At 44.1% G+C, this 19,866-nt stretch overlaps 1 protein-coding gene across 4 annotated transcripts in view; it reads left to right on the top strand.

Moving 5' to 3' along the window:
* The first annotated feature begins 435 nt into the window (after positions 1-435).
* The window catches only part of FXR1 (FMR1 autosomal homolog 1), a 29,019-nt gene continuing 9,588 nt past the window's right edge, over positions 436-19,866 (top strand). For 3 of the 4 annotated variants that reach the window (XM_072345002.1, XM_072344999.1, XM_072345001.1), the window contains exons 1-9: positions 437-576; positions 8,954-9,006; positions 12,553-12,646; positions 13,948-14,019; positions 14,559-14,707; positions 15,342-15,435; positions 16,435-16,551; positions 16,647-16,817; positions 19,686-19,764. In XM_072345002.1, coding sequence (XP_072201103.1) covers positions 526-576; positions 8,954-9,006; positions 12,553-12,646; positions 13,948-14,019; positions 14,559-14,707; positions 15,342-15,435; positions 16,435-16,551; positions 16,647-16,817; positions 19,686-19,764 — 880 coding nt within the window. In that variant the 5' untranslated portion in view covers positions 437-525. Of the gene's footprint in view, positions 577-8,953; positions 9,007-12,552; positions 12,647-13,947; positions 14,020-14,558; positions 14,708-15,341; positions 15,436-16,434; positions 16,552-16,646; positions 16,818-19,685; positions 19,765-19,866 lie in introns of all 4 variants that reach the window. The other variant, XM_072345000.1, reaches the window with a different exon arrangement.

The following is a 19,866-nucleotide window of genomic DNA, read 5'->3' as shown; positions in this document are numbered from 1 at the left end:
GGCAGGGACAAAGGCGGCGGCGCCACGCGCCGGGTAGCGGGTATGTGGTATGTGGCGGGGGGAGGCGCTGCGGCTCGGCCTTCCGCACCGGCTCTCGTTACAAACAGGACACCACGCCGAGCGCCGCATTCTCCCCGCAGCGCTCACCGCCACCCGCGCGGCCCGAACCGCCGCTGCCGCCATTTGCGCATCGCGGCGGCTCCAGGGCGGGGCTGCGGAGCCACCTGCGGCCCGGGAAGGCGGGAGAGCCCGGCCCCCTCAGCGCGGCGCTCGGCCGCTCCCATCCCCTGGCCGCCCGCGGGGTGGGGGTGCGGGGGGGAAGCGGGCGGCACACGCTGCCCGCAGGGAACGCCCCGCTCCGGCGGCTCCCGGCACCCCCGGCCGCGCAGTGGGCGGAGCGGCAGCGCTGCGTGGGGCGGGGAGCGGCCCCGGGGGGCGGGCGGAGGGGGAGGGGAGCCCGGGCAGCGCTCCCCCCCGTGGTGACAGTTTCTAGAAGCACGTCCCGGCGTCCTTTGCGCTCGCAACATGGAGGAGCTGACGGTGGAAGTGCGCGGCTCCAATGGGGCCTTCTACAAGGTACGGGCGCGATGCGGGGCCGGAGCCGTGCGGGGTTTCGCGTGGTACGCTGGGGGCCGGGAGGGGGGAGCGGCCGTGAATGGAACCTCCGAGCTGGGCCGAGAGGGGGAGGGCGGCGGTGTGGGGGTGTCGGGGTGTGGCGGTGTGTGGCGGTGTGGGGAGGCCGTGAGGGGCTCCGCTGAGGGGAAGGCAGCGCGGGGATGGGGGGGGGCCGCGGGCGGGATGGCGGGTGGGGGTTCTGCGGTGCTGGAGGTGGGGGGGAAGTGGGGACGGCGGGTGGGGTTTGGGGCTGAATGGGGGGAACGGAGCCAGAAATAATGTCTTCTAAAATATCTGAAATAATTCTGTAACGATTTCGGGTTTATTTATGTCATCAGAAGGCTTCCTTCGCCATCAGCCTCCCCGGAATGCCGGGTCGGTACGGGATCCGTGCGCCGTGCCCTCAGCTGTGCCCGTCACTCATTCCCCTCAGCCCGGGGCAGTCGTTAACGCTCCGCTCTTTTTATGGCCAGAGCCGCTGTTTCCTTCCCGCAGCATTGTGCTCCGCAGTCGTGCGCTCAGACCACGGACCCGCCGGCGCGGGGCGGGACTGAGCGCGGCACTGCTCGGGGCCGGGGGGGCGGCCCTCCGTGCCTCCCATTTTGCTGCTCGCATCTGTGGATTTGGGCTGGGAGTCGTTGGGAATCCGCGCAGCGTGTGGAGGCGGCGGGCAGAGGATTGTGAGCAGCTGACTGCGGGAGTCGGGGTTTGGGTGGCTTGGGTTTTTTTTTGTTTTGCAACCGGCTGTCTATTAAAAGAGACAAATAGGAGATAATCTTACGAGGAAGGAATGTAATGGGATGAGCTCGGTGCCCTTGCTGGGTGTCCCTCTTCATTCTTTTTGCCAGAATCCATAGATAATAAATTTTGTATATCAGATACGTTTTTAGGTGGATTACAAATAACCACACAAAAACCCCCATCGAAATCACCTGTATTTTGAACACAGCTTGCCAAAACCAGGGTTGATTATTTTTCCTGCCCATTAGGAAGCATGGAATTTGGAGACACCCTTCTTAGCTTTTCCATTTGCTGTCCCATGGTCTTGGGCAAAGAACGAAGCATGTGCTGGATCTTTCTTCTGCTTCAGGGGAATGTGGGACTAATGGGAGCATTAGGAGGTGTGCTGAATTCCTGGAGCTGTGTGTACAGCATTTATTGCAATAAGCCTGATTTAAATTCTGCAATAATGACGTCTCCTAAGTCAGTGCAAATTGTCAGGCTTGGATTAGCCCCATCATGTGTTCAGCCCTCTGGATGGTGGCAAACGAGCAGAAGTTTTACTTCAAAATGTCATTATTTCAGGCCAGCTAAATGGGGATTAGGCCCAGTGATGAAAGCCTTTTGCTTCTTGGGGAACGGGCAGGTTAGAGTGCTTGGGCCTGTAGTGGGGGAAGCCCCAGCTCTAACCAGTTGTGCACAAAACCCATTCCAAAGCACAACAGACGCAAGTAGAAAAGTGATTTTAAAACGCTGTTTTTTGAAATCTGAGTGTCTGGCTCCATTTTGTGAGTCTTAGAGGTGAGGTTGTGCCTGTGCTGTGGGACTGAGCAGCGCTACTAGGAACTGCTGTGTAAAGTTTGGGAAGAAAAGGAGGAAGGGGTGTCAGCCTCACTTAGAAAGTACTCACTTAGGATTGGTGCTGACATTTGTAAGGTTATAAGAGGGGATAACGTTTGAAGTTTGCGCGGAACGGTCTGAATTTAGATTCGTTATCACAACATACCGCCTGGTAAATGACGTGAGAAGGAGCCTGCTATGCCAGCAGAGATAAAGACCAAAATAATTATGTAAACTATTCCATGATGGTTTTTCTAATTAGTTGTTAGTAGGATCTGCAACTCAGCTGTAGTAGCGGTAGTGATTGCATCTGTTGGAGTGGTTACTAGAGGTACGACCATGGTGGGTAAAACTGGGATGGCTATAAACTAATAAGAAAAATTATGCTGTTAAAATACATGAAGAATAAGAATGTTTCTTCTTGATGCATGTTTTAGTGGAAAGTAACCGTGGTTGTGGTAGACATCAAGTAAGACTCTTGTTCTGCCTAAAAGAAATAGCATGTTTTAGATTGAACCTTTTGTTGTGCATCTCCAAACATGATTTCATGTTTTTTTTTTCCCCTTTGCTTTAAATGAATAACGCAATCCAGAGGACAGAGCAGCATTGCTTTTGCATCTTACCCATGTTCTCCAGCTGTAGACAGCAGAGCATGTTCAGCCAATCCCTGCAGCTCAGCAGCCTGCGTCTATCGGTGTTACTCATCTGTTGTCTCTGAGCCCCATCAGTGCCATCTTTTCTCTAAAGGAGTTGTGCTCTCATGGAAAGGATGAGGTTTGTGTGGTGAAACAGCTGGAGAATGGGGTGACAAACCACGCTAGTTAACAGTTGCATCTGCTAAAGGCATGTTGATCCTGACCTCAGGAGGGTTGATGATACCAACTTGAGTTCTACACTGCAAGTAGATTTTTTCTTTGAGGCATTAGAGCAGACTTTGTTAGTTTTGTTGGATGTTTGGTTTTTTTCAGTATGAAATGACCAAACGTGCATGGAATTCTTTGGGCTCAGACTGGGTTGGAGAGAGTAAAGCTTGAATGCTCCCAGTCCTGTCTTGGCTTGACTGCAGTGTTCTCAGGCTGATGGTTTTCTGTGTGGAGCTTGGAATTGTGTCTGTGCTGTCACACGGAGATGTAGATCACTGAGTCCCAGAATTAGGGACTGCTTGGAAGGGACATCTGGGTCTGCCTGGTCCAACCCATGCCTAAGCAGAGCCGCCTGGGTAGAGCGCAGTGCTCTGCACCACATCCCAGCAGCTTTTGGAGATCTCCATGGAGGATTTTCTATACCCTCTGGGCAGGCTGTGTCAGTGCTCCACTACTCACAGAGTGTTTCCTGGTATTCAGGGCAACCTCTTCTACTCTGCTGTGTACTCCTTGCCCCGCGTTCTGTCAGCTGTGAAGCGTACATTGCCAAGAATGAAATGAAAATTTCGTCTGTATGCAAATGTGAGCCACAGTTCCACTTCTTGTGTTACGAGTTTGTGTGTCTGCACGAAGTAAAATGATGCCAGAGTCCATAAGCTGAGCAGTAGATAGCTTATTGCACATGGAGCCTTTTGGTGACATCTGAGCAACTGAAGATTCATAGCTTTCATTGCTGTAGGGATTTCCATCTTCTAAAAGAACAAACTCCTGTACATGCCATGCCCTGGTAGTCTTCCCATCCTGCAGTAGTAGCTGCATTGAGATAAAAATGGCAGAAATGGGAAGTAGGCTTTGACTCTTCACCCTCAGCTGCCAGGTTCAGTCGCACATCCGTGGTGCCTGTGGTAGGAGGTGTGGGTTTGGTAACAGGCCTGGCTGTAGCTCTGGGAGCAGGAGCTGAGCTGGGCTTTCAGATAGAGAGCAGGAAGAAATGATGGAAGCACATGGTGTTGATGTGTACCATGTCAGAGCACAGTGCGTAGTTCTGTGCAGAGACATACTTATATATCAATAAAAATATAATGGTGTTTTGAAGTCTTAATGAGTAGCTTTGAAAACTTCTCCATGAGATGTTGTTTGTTTTTTAGCTTGACAGTAAAATAGGAAACTGTCATTAAGAGGCTTATGAGGGTGTTGGTGCCCAGTTATTAGACCAGGGAGCACTACAATAAGTGGAACGAGGGTGGTTTTTTACTTTTGTAAAGGCTTCAACTGTCTCCTGATGGACAGCATTTACTTATGAAATCTTGCCTTACTGAATGGGAAATCTCAGACATTTTAAGGTTGTTACTGATCTTGGCACTTGTGTAGTCTGGTGCATGAACTGCCTCTAGTCGTTGCCATTGAAGAGTCATTGTCTTGTCTCTCTTAGGCTGATAAAAGGCAGACATTGCAGGCAGTGATTATTGATTTCTCACATACGCAGTGAGTGGAGGGCATCTGTCAGAAGTTTTGCCCTTTGGGAACATGCACATGAAGAAAGCAGCATAAATAACGTTGAGTCATTTGGACTTCATTCATAAGCCTAAACCAGGAGATTCAGTGCTGAGGCTCTTGTGTGACTCATGAGGACTCTTGAATTTATACATGATAATAATGACTGTGAATGGAGATAAATAGTAACGTCATAAATAAAACTGGTTGTTGGAATTGAAATAGGAGTTATTATTTCCTACCTGCTGGCAATGCTTGGCCTCTGGTCTGTGCGCAGGCCCTGTAGCAGGTGCAGCTGAGCATTTCCAATGGAAATAGCACTTTGAAGTTCAAACCACTGGGCAGAGCACCCCGATTGGTTACAAACTAACTGGGTTTGCTTTGATATTTCTGTATGGGGGTCAGGATGGAATAGTAATAATTCAGTAGGAGGCTTTGTACTTGTTATGTGAGACAGAGGTGTAGAACTGTTGGTTTAAAATACTAAAAGTCCTTGGTTCTGACAGGAGTGAAAGGGCTGGTAATTGGATATAGGCTTCTTGACCTTTATGTCGGTGATTCAGGAGTGGTCTGCAGTACTGGATGCCAAGCGTTCACTGTTGGAGATGTGCTCAGCTGTGCCCACTGCTCGCAGTGCAGCTCTTTGTGCAGTGGATGTGGCTCAGAAGCAGCACAGCATCTGTCTGTCCTGGGAAGGGATGCCTGCAGCCACACTGGCAGCACCTTCATTTTAGGTTGGACTGCTGTGCTTGGGGTTGGCTATTCTGAAGGTGGGCTGAAGAGTGATCTCAGATTGCATCTGGCTATTAGATGGATTTTGTGGCTTGTGTGGAACTGGATGTAAAAAACAAATATGGGTGTGCATGTGTCCGCACAAGCACAGTTCACTGTAAGGGCACTTCAGTAAGTCTCGATCCGTTTATGTCATAAGCGGATCCTAATCCTAAATCCGTGAGCAGAACCCAGGTAAAAGGGGAAGACTCTGTGTGTGCTGCTTGTTGTGAGACGAAGTCCCAGCTGTGGTGGTTTTGGTGGCATGAGGTCTCTTTTTAGTATCCTGCCCTTCTGTTCATACATGGTACAGTATTGCCTCACGTTAACTTTGCTGGGTCTCAGATCCCAAATGCAGCTGGCAAGCACTGGCTGTGCCAGCTCTCAGCTTACAGGTGCTGGGAGTTGGTTCCTGCCCAGTGAGTGGCAGAGACAGGTCTGCACGGAGCGCTGCAGGCTGCACACCATTAATAGTGTAGTACAGTAGAGTCCCTGCTGCCTCGTGAGCAGCTCTCAGCACATACATGGGCTTCCAGAGATGTGGCGCTGAGTGACTGACATGAAGATCTGGATGGGCCAAAGCTGAGGTCTGGCAAGGTGAAGTCCCACATTATTTTTCTTCTCATCAGCAACTTTGCGTGTGGTGTAAAACACATTAGGAAATGTTACATATGAGGTGGTTGCTCATGTAACAGCATTGCTGCTTTATGCCAGTATATTTGTTGGTGGTGCATTCTCTCCTGTTGGCTTGCTCTGCCTCTCTGCCTGTGCAGAAGAACTCTTCTGAGCCCATCTTCTTTGTCCATCTGTAGCCATTGCTGCTACATTAAATGACACTAAGAGCAACCTGTTTGGTTGAAGGAAAGTGAAGGTGTGTAACCATTGAACCTGGCAAGAAATGGTTCTGATACAGTGTAAGACTCCAGGAATGCAAAGTTAGAATGCAAATCTATGTAGGTAGGTTACCTTGGTGATACAGAGCGCCTTGAAAATTCCTGTGTGAAAAACCATTTGGGGAAAAAAGAAAATGTTACGTTCATCTGAGCTCATCTAAAGAGACCCCTATAAATGTGCATTGTTTAAAAGTAGATCTGCTTCATTCCAATATCTTAATTTCTCAAGTTTTGAGCAGAACTGTGAAGTGTTTCTTAAAAGAATTGACCATTGGAAAAAAATGGCAGTAAATTTCATCATGATGGGTGTGAAATCTGCCTTTTTTTATCTCAGGAGTTGCAGGTGATGGCTGATAGTGCTCATAGGAGAGGCCAGGGCTATAGGTAGGAAAACAGAGAGGACTTCTGACTCTTCACAAATGGTTTCATATTTTTGACATGTTGCTTGGTGATAATAGCCAAGTAATTTATTATAAAATGGTCTAAAACCGGTCTGAATTCTTACTGGTGCTGTTGCTCTGTCTGCCACCCACTGCTGCACTTGTGTTGCTGTAAGTGTGCCTTCCTCCCCCAGTAGAAAGGAAACTGACCATAAGAGGAAGAATTAAACCTTGGGATTTCTGAAAAACGTAATACTCCTTCAGTGTTCATCTTGTGTTCATGCAGCTGGACTCTGGTCAGACCTTCAGGTTTATTTAGGTACAGTTGTATTAAATGTTTTATTTGTCCTTTGTGACCTGAAGCGAATACCTGATAAATGTTGGCTTATCTCTTCTGAAGTATTTCTCATATGAGTGCTGTGGAGCAGAAGAGTCAGAGCGTGCCAACTGGGAACGTTGCGCTGATAGTTTATAGCAAACAGTGCTACCTGCACTCATAGGGCTGCGTGGTGCTCCTGGGTGGCACTGCTGAGGGGCTGCTTTGTGCCAAGGAGCTCCTGAAACTCACATGGGGAGAATGCAGATAAAAGGCTGCCTGTAGTAAGGGTTTAAATATTGCTTGCTGCCAGTGAGTTGGCATTCCAGCAGTGTTGGACCATGGAAACCTGGTCTGTGATGAGTGATTTTTCTTACCTATTTTTAATACAATCAGAATGACTTGCTGTAGAAGAACGTTGTTTCCTGCATTTTGTGTAGCAGTAACTTATCCCCATGCTGGGAAATAAAATGGAACTTGTCTGGTTATTTACAGGTGTTGTTAACTAACAAATGGTTTAACCAGTAACATGTTGTGTGCCTTTCGTGTTCTTTGCCTCATGAAGCAGACGTGGCTTCAGTCTTGTGCAGAAACTTCACTGGATCTGGAAATCCCTGCATACACGCGTGCTTCGCTGCCAACTGCCTCAGTTGCTTCTGTCTCTAAGGGCTTTGCCTTCCCTGCCTGGCAGTGGCAGGGTGGCCTTTAAAAGGGTTTATTTCATTAGGAGCACACTAGGTGGTTGAGCAAGGTGACTTTGGTTTCTGGTGGCCTGGTGTGTTCAGGATTACCCGGCTGTTTCTGCTACAAGTAGTTCCTTGCACTGCTGGCAGGTGTCTTGCGAGCATTGCTTAGGGAGCAGGCACTCAGGTTTCAAGTGAATGCTATCCTTCACTAGTGTTGCACAAGTAGAGGTTTGGGTCCAAGGAGGTTCATTCCTACGGCCCCTTGCAGCCAGCTGTCACAGAGGGCTTGTGCTCGACTGTCAGGCACAGGGGGCCCATGTTGAGGTGCCTTTTGCTGAGCTGACATGACATGTCTGTGGGTGCTGTACTCACACAGCTGACACTTCTTTGCCCTCCTCGGCTGGCAGGTTGTGAAGGGAATGTAATCCATTAAGCAGGTTTCCTGGAGCCCTTCTTAAGGAACTTATGGAACTGTCTTCTCATCTGAAACTGCATATTCCTTCTCGGTCTTCTGTGCTTGGTCACATACCAGGCACAGGAGTCATTAGAAAACCTTATTTTGTTATTTTTTATCATCTTTGTCTTGTGCTTTTCTTTTGTTCCCTTGTGTTTGCAGCGTGCCTTCCTTCCCTGTCTACAAGATGGGGGGTCCTTAATTTCTGCTTGGGTTTTGGAGTATAACTTTCCGTCAGGTTATTCTTTGTCTTCAGGTTTTTGACATAATCACTGCGCTGCTAAAAAGCCCTTTGTTTTTCAAAGGGAAGAAAAATGGGATTTTGCTGCAGTTGTTCCCAAGATCATATAAATGTCACACAAAATAACATGAAACATCCTGTGATCTTTGCTTTTCTGTGAGGTGCTGTGGGTATTCGACTGCACACTGTTCCCGGTCCTGTATTTGAGGGTTGACATAGTTAAGTGGCCATACAGCAGCCTTTGTTGCCAAATTTTATCCATCCTTCGGGTCCTGCTATTCTGAAGGGCAGTTGGTTGGGACTCATTTCTTTTCAGTGCTGCTCTCAGCTATTGGACCTTACTTTGAGATGGACTCCTTGCCCTGGGACTGCAGCTTTCTCATTTTGCTTGTGTAAAGTAGTTGTGCGTGCCTGTAAAGAAAACAGTGAACTTTGAAAGTGGTATTTCAGTTGTAAATGCATCTGTTTGAAAAGTTACTTCAATTAGTCCACGTGGAATGTATTTCTTAGGACAGTCAGCTGAGAATGTGAGCAGCCTCATCCATGCAGTGGGATGGTCTGGGAGCTTTCCTACATTCAGACCATAACAGCAGTGGTCTTTTCGGGTGGTTTCAGGCTGTGTTGAAATTGCTGCCCTGTTGTGATTCCACGTGTCTTAAACAACATTGTTTTTGTTTTAGGGATTTATCAAAGATGTTCATGAGGATTCACTCACTGTTGTGTTTGAAAACAAGTAAGTATTTTATCTTAAAAATCATTTGTGTACTGTTTTGTTTGTTTGGACGTGAAGGGGAAGTAGACTTGGTTAGAAAGCTAGTTCTAGGAATACAGGTTCACTGTTGTATTCAGTTTCCGTGAACTGATTCCTTAAATAGCTGTGCTATCAGAAGTCACAGAGTCAATTAGGCACTCCTTGACTTTTTATGTTGATATTTTAGTAATGCCTGTGGATGCAGTGGACAGATTTAATCAGAAAGTAGTGGCAGCTGTCTGATATTCTTAATACCCACAGCAAAGAAAGATGGAAAGTACTTGAGTGTAGCTCTGTTTCCTGAGCAGTTCTTTCTGTGTCTGACATGGGGAATGTGATCAGCATCATCGGCCAGAGAAAACAATACAAATATCCTGATGGAGGGACTTTTTAAAACTAGTGCAGAATATACATGCATAAAAAATCAACTTCCAGAAATGTGTCAGCTTTTGATGTGCAAATGGTTACTGAGCTGCCAGCACCAGCCTGCAGGTTCATCGGTCAGCCTTTCTGGAAGGAAGATGAGGAAGAAGCATAATAGTGGGAAGCTTGCTTGTATTGTATGAATGGTTTATGTAATCCTGGGATGTTTGTATGTGTATGTATGTGTAATGCATGCATGAAAAAATCCTGGTGAAAAAATGATTATCCTGCTTTATTACTCTGCAAATCCAGTCTTTCTTTCTAACCTGTTTTCTAGCTTTTCTTCTACAAAAATTGGTTAGAAGATGAAGTGGCAGCCGTAGCTAGGACTTCCTGGGGTGGTTATGGAAGCTCTTCATGGTGTTCTTAACACCCCACTCCTCCATTCTCACTGTCCCCCAAAGAACCCCACATATCTGCTCCTTCATCCTCGTCTTGTTGATCTTCTGTTTCACATTCAGCATCCATGTTACTTTTCTGTAAGAGTAAATGTTCTTTGCCTTCAAGGCACATGCTTTCATACCACGAGCCAAGTCAGCTAAAGGAAGTGCCTGTAGTTCACAGCAGGTGTTTAATTATTGGCAAACATGTTTCTGCTGGTTTATATCCATGTCATCAGTGTGTTTTACTGATTGTGTGGCAGCAGCAGCTTCGTTCTGAAAAGAGTGATCTACAACAAAAGTTGAGTGCTTTGCTGACCAAAAATAGACCTTATCAGGAAGTATGTGCTACTCTAGCTGTGCCATGATGTAAATGTGATAAATTATTACCTTTTTTATTGAGTTAAATTCATAAGGGCTTTAATCAAATTGGAATTGGCTGGAGAGTAGCATCCAGAATTCGTTCTTCTGTTGTGATAGTGATCAGCACTTAGCGAAGTGAGAGAGCCTGCTCATGGCATTCAGTTCATATTTTCTGCTGCTGTTTACCAGTCCTTATCTATAACTATCACAAGGTTCTCAAAGCTGGTGAACTAGCACCAACTGCTAGTGATGATTTTTGTGGCCACAGCAGTAGTTAATCTCTGGGCAGATAGTGAGCCCATTAGGAGATGTTCTGGAGAAGTAAAGAGGCAGAGAATGAACACAGAATCATCAGGAGTTGGAAGCCTTCGTTGCAGCATGCAGGTGAGGCTTTGAGGTGTAATTCCTTGCAGGTCCATTAGAATTTGAAGCAGCCATATCAGGTGACTTCTGTATACTAAGACATACATTGGTTTTTTATAGTTTTTACCAAATATTTGTGATAATCATTCTGACCGGTAGGCGTCACATGCCTGATTCTTTTAGCAGGTAACTTGTAACAAATCACAAGTAATTTCTTAAATAACTGTCATTGGCATTTTGCTGGTGAGATGCTCTGATTTTTGGACTTCAAGTCATCAGAACTTTAAGTCATATTCTCAAAGCTGAGCCTTCTATGTACATTTCTCCCCATTTTTTGTTTTTTTCAAAAAATATCCAAGTACCTTACAGCTGAAATGGGTGAGTCATTGCTGTACTGTCTCCTTACAGTAGATGGAGATCCTCCAGAGATGGAAGCAAAGCTACTGCATACAGCTCTAAGATTTTCTTGGAGTGACAAGGTCTCTTCAGTTGTTGCATCTCATTGTGGGCAGTCTGTATCTTCCTCTAAGCTCCTGCTTGCTGGATCCATAACCTCTAGTGCACAGCTGAAATTCTCAGGAGAGCTTTAAGCAGCTCAGTTGTTTACAGCAATTTGTATCCTGTTGTTCATTTATGATCATTGTGTTCACTGTTTCCAAATTGAACTTTTATATAGCTTGTAATCAAGGGGATGTTTTTTGTTCTCAACTCTTACTATTATCCTTTGCATCTGTGAGAGTAATAACTTCACGAGGGGAGGAAAAAGGCAGTACACAGATCCTGAGGTTAGTGACCATTGTAATTATAAGCATGATTAAATCACAAGAGATTTTTTTCCAACCTCCTCTGCTGTTTTTTCAGAGGTAAAATGAGATTTAAGTGACACTTCTTGACAAAAATACTTCCCGTCTTCAACAAAAGCCATCCATGATGTTCCTTGTGCTATTGGTGGTGGTGGTTTTTCAAAGTTACTCTGTAGTTAGGAGGAAAATGAACTGTACAGCGATGGCTAGGGCAAAACTGCAATAACCCTTTGGGTCTGTCTGTACCTGATGTGGTCTTGAGGATGTCCCTAAATGATAGATGTTGGAATACTTGGACAGATACCACGTCCAAGTCCCTCGGATGTTTTAAAGTTCTTTTTACTGTTGTCATTTTTGGTGGCAGCGTTGGCTTTATTTTAGTCTATCTTCAGTTGGCATTTTGAGTAAAAGAATGAGAAACGGTTTCATGGCTTCCTGTGAGATCTATGGAGAATAAAGGAATTATAAAAGAGAACAAAGGACATCAGTTCCTCTACAAGTCTTCATATAATGCATCTGAAATGTACAGCCCTACAAGTAAGGCCTTGCAGAACCAACTGCAGAAAAATAAGTAGCCTTTCTGTACAAGAAGTTAGCTTATGAATTTGACATGCATAGTAGTAATCAGTATTAGTAGGCAGATGCAGAGATGTGTTTTGAAATGAATCTCTTTGCCAGACTCCTGTTGGAGATTGTTTAAAATAGTTGTAGATAAAATTCTAAAGTTTTATTAGGAAACACAATTGGATTTTCCTGGAATGCTTACAAATTGATAGTAAGCAGTTAAAATGCTGAGTGCCAATGGGATTGTCAGTGTTAAAATGCTGGAAAAATGGACAAACCACAAGGATGAATTTGCACATTACCAAGGCTGTCATGGAGCAGCACACATCTCAGTATGTCGTCTGATCTTGTGGAGGGTTAATAAAATCGGTTCAGTGGAATCAGTCCATTGAACTTTCTTTTGAGGTTAACTGAAGAAGTGTTCTGGTACTAAATATCTTCCCAGCTATGTTTTTATATTGACAGTGTTGTTTTGTGACTTTGCTTATGAAGTTTGCTTTCTGGGAATGAAGAAACAGGCTTGATAATATGAAATGAATGAGAGTTAACTAAACTTGGAGTTCTAAAAATAAAGACTTTAAGAAAACAGCAGAAAAATTCTGGAACTGATGTGTAATCTCTTCAACTTTCAGTTGGCAGCCAGAGCGCCAGGTACCCTTTAATGAAGTCAGATTACCTCCACCTCCTGATATCAAGAAGGAAATTGGTGAAGGAGATGAAGTGGAGGTGAGTTGATCCAGATGTTGGCTAATGAGCTGTTCTGTTACATAACTGAGCATCTCTTTGAGATGATGGTGATTATAAGTAGATTAGTGGGGAATGAAAATGGAGTGTGTCTCAAGTAATGGATTTATTAAGCTGGTAAATAAGAAACATTTGTTTTCTCTTAGCGCTTTGAAAGACAACAGGTTTTGCTTGCAGAGAAACTGTCTGAAGTTACGGGGCCTTTTTTTTTCCTCAGAAAATTACCAATGGAACTTGATTTTCATCTACAATTTGAAATAGAGCTCAGTATCTTAAGAGATGAAAACCAAACTTGCTACTTCTCAGTTCTCCTGAGAACTGATGGAGATTTTTTGTTGTGAAGGTTCGAAGATGTTCCAATAACCTGGGTTTCAGTCCAAGTTAAATATCTAGTCTGTAAATATCTTGGAGGGAACAGTGCACATTAGCTGTTCTACAGAGAAGCAGTATTAACAAGAAATCACACATCACACTGGGATGTTATAAGGTGTGTGTAGTGTCCCTGGTGTGCCGTAGTAGTTTCAGTGATTGCCACGGTTGAACGTCTTGTCTTTGTTGTCATCGAAGTCACATATCTTTAAGATGCTGTTAATGTTCCGGGCAAATAATGTAAGAAGTGCTGCCTGTGTGTGTGCTCAATTGTTCTATTTTTTATTCAAAATACATGGCATCCCTTGGCTTTGTTAGAGGTTACACTCAAGGCATTTTTTACCTCAGATTTCTTCAGTTAACTTAAATTTCTTGTTTAGTCTGCATAAAAATGATAAGGAGACCAGGAAAACCAGAAAGCTTCAGATAGCACTGGTTCTGTATTTGGTCTTGTACTGTTAGTAGTGTTTGTTAAATAAAAATACGTGGTTGTTTGTGATGTAGTCTTAATTTTGTCAAATTATCCAAAGGCAAAATAAACCCTTAATTTTGGAGTTCCTTCTGTATGAGAATCTTCGGTGTTAAGAGAGTCTTGAAGTTTAGTGGGGAATCACCACTGAATAAATGTTTTCTTAAGGTTTTGTGTCCCTCTAGCAATTTCTGTTGTATAGTCAGTGAAATATAGAAAGGAAATCTGACCATAATCCTTGCAAAGTAATGGAAACTTGTGCAAAAAGCACACAGTAATAATAATGAAGGCAAAAGATATTTCTGAGCAGCATACTCTTCCATTGTAATGAGAACTAGAGGAGCTGAGATGCTCTTCTCTGGTCGTAAATGTGAGCAACTCAGTTATGTCTGTATATGCTTTAAATATTGTTTTTTCACTTGTGTTTAACTGCTTTTGTTTTCAGGTTTATTCTAGAGCAAACGATCAAGAGCCTTGTGGCTGGTGGCTGGCGAAAGTTCGAATGATGAAAGGAGAGGTAAACTCCTTACTGCTGCTTTCATGCTGCTTTGTTAGATAAAGTAAATACAAAAGTTCTTTATAATGCAAAACATGAATAAACTACCAGTACAGAAGTATGACAGAACAGATTTTTAAGCTGAGATCACTTTGAAATGACCCATGTTGTGTTTATACAACTGGGAGTGTGTTTTTATAGCTGGGCGGCACATTCTGATTATTAGTAATTAAAGTGCATGGAGAACTGTATGCATGCATGCAGCACATGGCTTCCAAAAATCCTTCTTTGTGAACTGAAGTTGGCTCTAAGAAATAATAAAGTAATAAGCCTCATTTGTGATTATGGCTACTGTTCAGACTGCAAATCTAATTCTAGTAGTTCAGCACTATCTACGAACGTGCTTTGGTGGTGGTTCTGTTTGTACCTACATTTCAGTTGAGTGTAGTGGAAAAGCAGTGGTTTAGCTGGCTTGTTTTTGCACGTGCAGAGCTTGTGTTTTACTTTTGGCTTTTGTGGTTACTGAAGTTACCATTTGGAAAAAACCAATTCTTCCCTAGTTCTATGTCATTGAGTATGCTGCTTGTGATGCCACTTACAATGAAATCGTGACTTACGAAAGGCTCCGACCTGTGAATCAAAATAAAACTGTCAAAAAGAACACGTTTTTCAAGTGCACAGTGGATGTTCCCGAAGATCTGAGAGATGCGTGAGTAGTTATGCGTATTTTGATAATAAGGCAATTCATGTAATGAAAAGTATTTGAATGGGGGAGGGTGGTAGGTTATTTTTGAGGGTCACGTACAGCTCCATTAGGAATCATAAGGGTGGCTGTGGCTGCTGTAGCTGAGTTTGAATCTACTGGCTGGGGTCTTTGCTGAGCAGAGAAAGCAGATGCTCAGGTGGGATCTTCAAGTCTTGCTGCAGGCTTATGTAGCTGATGAACTCACAGCATGTCTCTGGCTCTGAGAGATGCCTCATGGAGAAATAAGCTCTGACGGCACAGAAAGAGAGAACTGAACATTCTTCACTATAAACTAGTAAAACATTCTGGGATCTGGTTCTGTTATTACATGGGCAAGTAGTGATAGGACAAGGGGAAATGCTTTTAGATTAAGAGATGGGAAGTTTAGATTAGGTGTTGGGAGGAGATTCTTCACTCAGGGCGATGAGGCACTGACTGAAACCTCCCAGAGCTGTGGGTGCCTGGTCTGGGTCCAGTGGGTGGTATCACTGCCCATGGCTGAGGGCATGGAACTGCATGATCTTCCAACCCGAGTCATTCTGTTATTCTCTTTTCTGTTTTGATGCAACTTCTTAAGATAAGTCATTTATCTCTGTAGATGCGCTAATGAAAATGCACATAAAGATTTCAAGAAAGCTGTTGGAGCATGTAGAATTTTCTATCATGCTGAAACTGCTCAGCTAATAATACTTGTAAGTAACTGTTTTTATGTGAATGTTGCATGAATTTCATTACATCTTTATGGTAGTGCTGTAACCGTCTGTACATTTCTATGGATAGCGGTCTAACTTCATGAGCTGTGAGCAGTTTAATACATGCAGATGTGTAGATGTATGGGGGCAGGCCTTAGGAGGGGATTGTGAGTACTGCTCTGCAGTTAGCCTAAGTTTGGATACAGCTTTCAGGTATGGATGACAATCATAATGGACTGAGGGCTGCTTTGTTGTTTGGTGTGGATTGCTCAAAGCTAACTAACTTACTCTGCTTGAGAGCAGTAGGTTCCACCTGTGCAGTATTACACTCCGTGCTTTGACCCACAACTGGGTTTCCACATGAAGAGCTGCATCAGCTCATATCACACAAAAGCCAGGGTGTGAACTGGCAGGTGGGTAGTGCGGATTAGCAGGAAGCCCAGAGCCTGAATCATAGGGAGGGACCAAACTCAATACTATGTAGACTAAGGGAGCTTTTGCAAAAACAGCTTAGTTGGCCTTTTCCAATGTGAAATTTCTTTACAAGCAAAGCCGTTCAGGAATTGTTCTCTTAGATTTTTCCGTGGTTGCTTTGTTTTTCTACATAGACTTTTCCTAATGTTAGTTTCTCTGCATGTTTCTGCTTACTTTAATCGTATCCACTTGAATCAGACCAGGGGGAGTCAATGAGTGATGAGTATAATATGGTAGAATTCATTTGGTTTGGAACATCACAGGCAAGGAACTACTGTGTAGATGATAGCAAGACTTCTATTGTTAAACATGATGTGAGTTAGAACAGAAAATTGCTGCCTTGGTAAAGATAGTGCTGGATTTTTCATTCTTTGTTTTGTGGAAGATTAATGTCTACGGACATTTCCATGTACTGGAAGTGTAGCTCATGTTTATAATTTATTTAAATAGACAGGTTCCTGATTTATCCTTTAAATGTGCCTTTCACTAAAAACTGAAAGTTAACATCTGTTTTCTTTCCTTTAGTCTGCCAGTGAAGCAACAGTGAAGAGAGTGAATATACTGAGTGACATGCATTTGCGCAGCATTCGCACCAAACTTATGCTCATGTCAAGAAATGAAGAAGCTACAAAACACTTAGAAGTAAGCAGTAGCTTGAAATTCTTGTTGCTTGAAGCAGTCCCTGTACTTCATGTTGACGGCATGCATGTGAGCCTTATTTCCCTTTTTGCTTTCAGTGCACAAAGCAGCTTGCAGCAGCATTTCATGAGGAATTTGTAGTCAGAGAAGATTTAATGGGACTTGCTATAGGAACCCATGGCAGTAACATACAACAAGCCAGGAAGGTTCCAGGAGTTACTGCAATTGAACTTGAGGAGGACACCGGTACTTTCAGAATCTATGGGGAGGTAAGGAAGGAGCTTTGTGTGAATCCGGTAAGCATTTTGCTCACTATCTACATTCAAAGTGGTGAGAGCTTTACACAGAGCTGGAGCAGAAATTGCCTGGCACTCACTTGGATATCCATGCACACATTTGTGCTGTGGCAGCTTGTGCTACGTGTAGGTGAAATACGAGACTTTGTTGCAGTGTTGGTTTCCCTGAGATGTGTTCTGTCCTAATCAGTCCAAGTGCTGTTGCACAGATACAGGGGAGCTGCACCATGTACGTCAGTCAATCTGATTGAGGTATTGTTGACTGCTATTTTATTTGATGGAATGTTTAACTTCTTTTTGGCTTCCTCTGCTTTTGTTATTGGTGCCCTCCCCCTACTACCAGCCTGCTGGTTCATGTGTGGTTTTGTTTAATCTGCATGGTGTCTGTCCTCTAGCTGAGCCAAATACATTTAGGCACATATTGGCCTCTTTGTAATTTGGCCTTTTAATGCTGGTTTTGTTTTGACCAATTAATGATGGATTAGGTGAAGTACCGCCCTGAGTTACGTTCCATTTCTGTATGTCTCTTACCTGATGTGCTTTAAATCTCACAAGTGCCTGTTGACAGCACCAGCTTTGTCCTTCCTGGGCAGCCCAAATAGTCCATGTTACTAAGGATCTTGCATCTCTATATATTTGTCTGCTTTCTGCCTCATTTCTGCTGGTGCTGGCAAGCAGCCAGACCCTAATGCCTGCTGCATGTTCAGGCTGTTTTGCACTCTTCCCATTTTTTGTGTGGGAGTAGTGACCCCATATCCTTGACGTCAGAGTCTGAGGATCTCCCATGATTATATTTTGCAGTGAGGTTTAGTGTTTCTCAGAGCCAGAATCTCTGAGGGAAGAACCAGGAGATGCATTTTGAAGAATATTGGGAAGCTACAAAATTAGAAAGAAATTAAGCTGCGTAGAATTCTGTTTATGCTTTTTCCTGTGTAATCAAAATCGCTTTGATTCCTAAGCACTCCCCCTTCTGACTGAGCTCCTCATTTGTGGTACATGGAACCCACAGTACTGTGAACTTAAGAGCTTAGGTAGTGAGCTGGGTTATCCATGCTTCTGAAATAATTTGGTTCCTCAGAGGGAGAGAGCCTCATCTGAAACAGAAAACTTTGTTAGAGCTTCCTTACTGGTAAAATTGAATTGCATGTGCAATTCCTGAGGTTCTTCCACGTTATGCCCATTTTAAGATACTTAGGTGTTAGATTAACTGCCTCTGGATGGAAGAATAGTTAGGTTTTTCCAGGAGACATAGTTGTTGTTTTCCATTTGGAGACAAAACTGTTCTTTAGGACCATTTCATTAACTCTGTTCCATTTAAAGTAGGAGAAGAACATGCTTCTTGTTTTGGTTTTGTTGTGGGGGGAGAAATCAAGTTTATCACAACAGACAAAACAGTTCCTTGCTGTGATTTAGGAAGCACTTCCCTGCATGGGACTGGGCTTCTCAAATGACGGACAGAGGTAATTACTTCCTGTTCAGTAAGGTCTAAAAGAGCTACTGCGACTCTGGAGAGGCTTCCAAACACTGCTCTTGTTTGACTGTGAATGATTATGAAGCTGCTGAGGTGGCCTCACCATTTATAATAGATGTGAGAGTCTGTCTGCTGTATCTGTATTAGCAGCTGTGTTAAAGAACATTTTCCTTGAAATCTGCAGCCATGCAGTTCTTGTTTCACACTTTGGTTTAGAGCTGTGATGCTTCAGAAATAGTAGGAATAACACTGGATTTAGGAAAACATCCTGCTTTTAATATTTGTTAAATACTGTGCAAGTAACCTGGAAGTGTCTTGATTGTATGGGGGACTGTATGGAGTAACTGAGCAGGAGTGCACATATATTCTCTACCTAGAAGTTAAAGACAGTTCCTGCTAACTGGAGTCTTGGAGGTGTGTTTTCTCCCCCTGCGTATGAGGTCGTTGTTTTCCTGTTCTGAATTAATGGCTGCAAAGATGTATCCAAGTCAGCGCTCTGTGCTATCTCATGTTGGGCTGTGAATGAGTCACGTTGCATAAGAATTCCAAGTGCTTGCAGTGAAGCATAGATAGGCTCTGGGTGTATTGGGGAATGCCAGTCCTTGCAGCCGTGTTCCTCATTGTGGCTGTTCGTGTGACAGCAGTCACTGACCCTTCTTCTTTCTTTGGGAAAGCAGTGATAATCGTACCTCTGGGGCAGGGCACGGAGTTCTCAGTCATGTCCTCCCTGCAGAGCTCACTGAACATAAAATTGCTGCATGTTGATGTTGGTCGTTTTATCTGTTACTGTGAGAATGCAAATAGCTCTGCTTCCTGCAATTACTTCCTGTTTGTCTCTTCCATGCTTCATTGCTTGTTTCATCTTGAAATCCGTATTGCCTGTAGTTCTCTCCTTTGCATTTTTACCTGTGCCAGAATTGCAGGTTTGTGAATGTTACGTCCCTCTAGGACATGGTTAAATTTAATGTGAAGGTCCAGGTGGCATCTCTCCCGTGTTGCAGAAAGGATGACAGATGAAAGGGCTGAAGCATCAGTGTGCTCAAACGTTGTCATTGCTGACTAGATGCTGACTGTGCTTTCACTGGTGGCAGTTTTGTGCTGTTTATTCCTCCTTGCAGTATCTGTAGGGACCTGTAGACATTTATTGCTGCTTAATTTCCATCATTTCCTACTGAAACTGACTAACGATAGAAGTCCTTCCCGTGAGCCATTGACAGTGTCATGTCATAGAAAGCTTTACGACTGAGGTGTGGCTGGGACCACTCGTTTTGTTATTTAAAATGTTGACTCTTCTGTTGCCCCGTGGGTGTTGCTGCAGGGTTTTATTTGTAATGTATTGCTTTATTTATTTATTTATTCTTACTTTTCAGACTGCCGACGCAGTAAAAAAGGCAAGAAGTTACTTGGAGTTTGTGGAGGATTTTATTCAGGTTCCCAGGAACCTCGTTGGTACGTAATGCTTCTTAACCTGTAGGAAGGGAGCACACGCAGCATGACTGTGCATTAAGCTGTAGGTGCAAGTGCCCTGTTGGGTTTTCCATCTATATAGAA

This window comes from Excalfactoria chinensis, chromosome 9 (genome assembly GCF_039878825.1).
Source record: "Excalfactoria chinensis isolate bCotChi1 chromosome 9, bCotChi1.hap2, whole genome shotgun sequence".
Lineage (NCBI taxonomy): Eukaryota > Metazoa > Chordata > Aves > Galliformes > Phasianidae > Excalfactoria > Excalfactoria chinensis.
The sequence above is the reverse complement of the archived record's forward strand: the minus strand, read 5'-3'. Positions and strand labels throughout refer to the sequence as shown.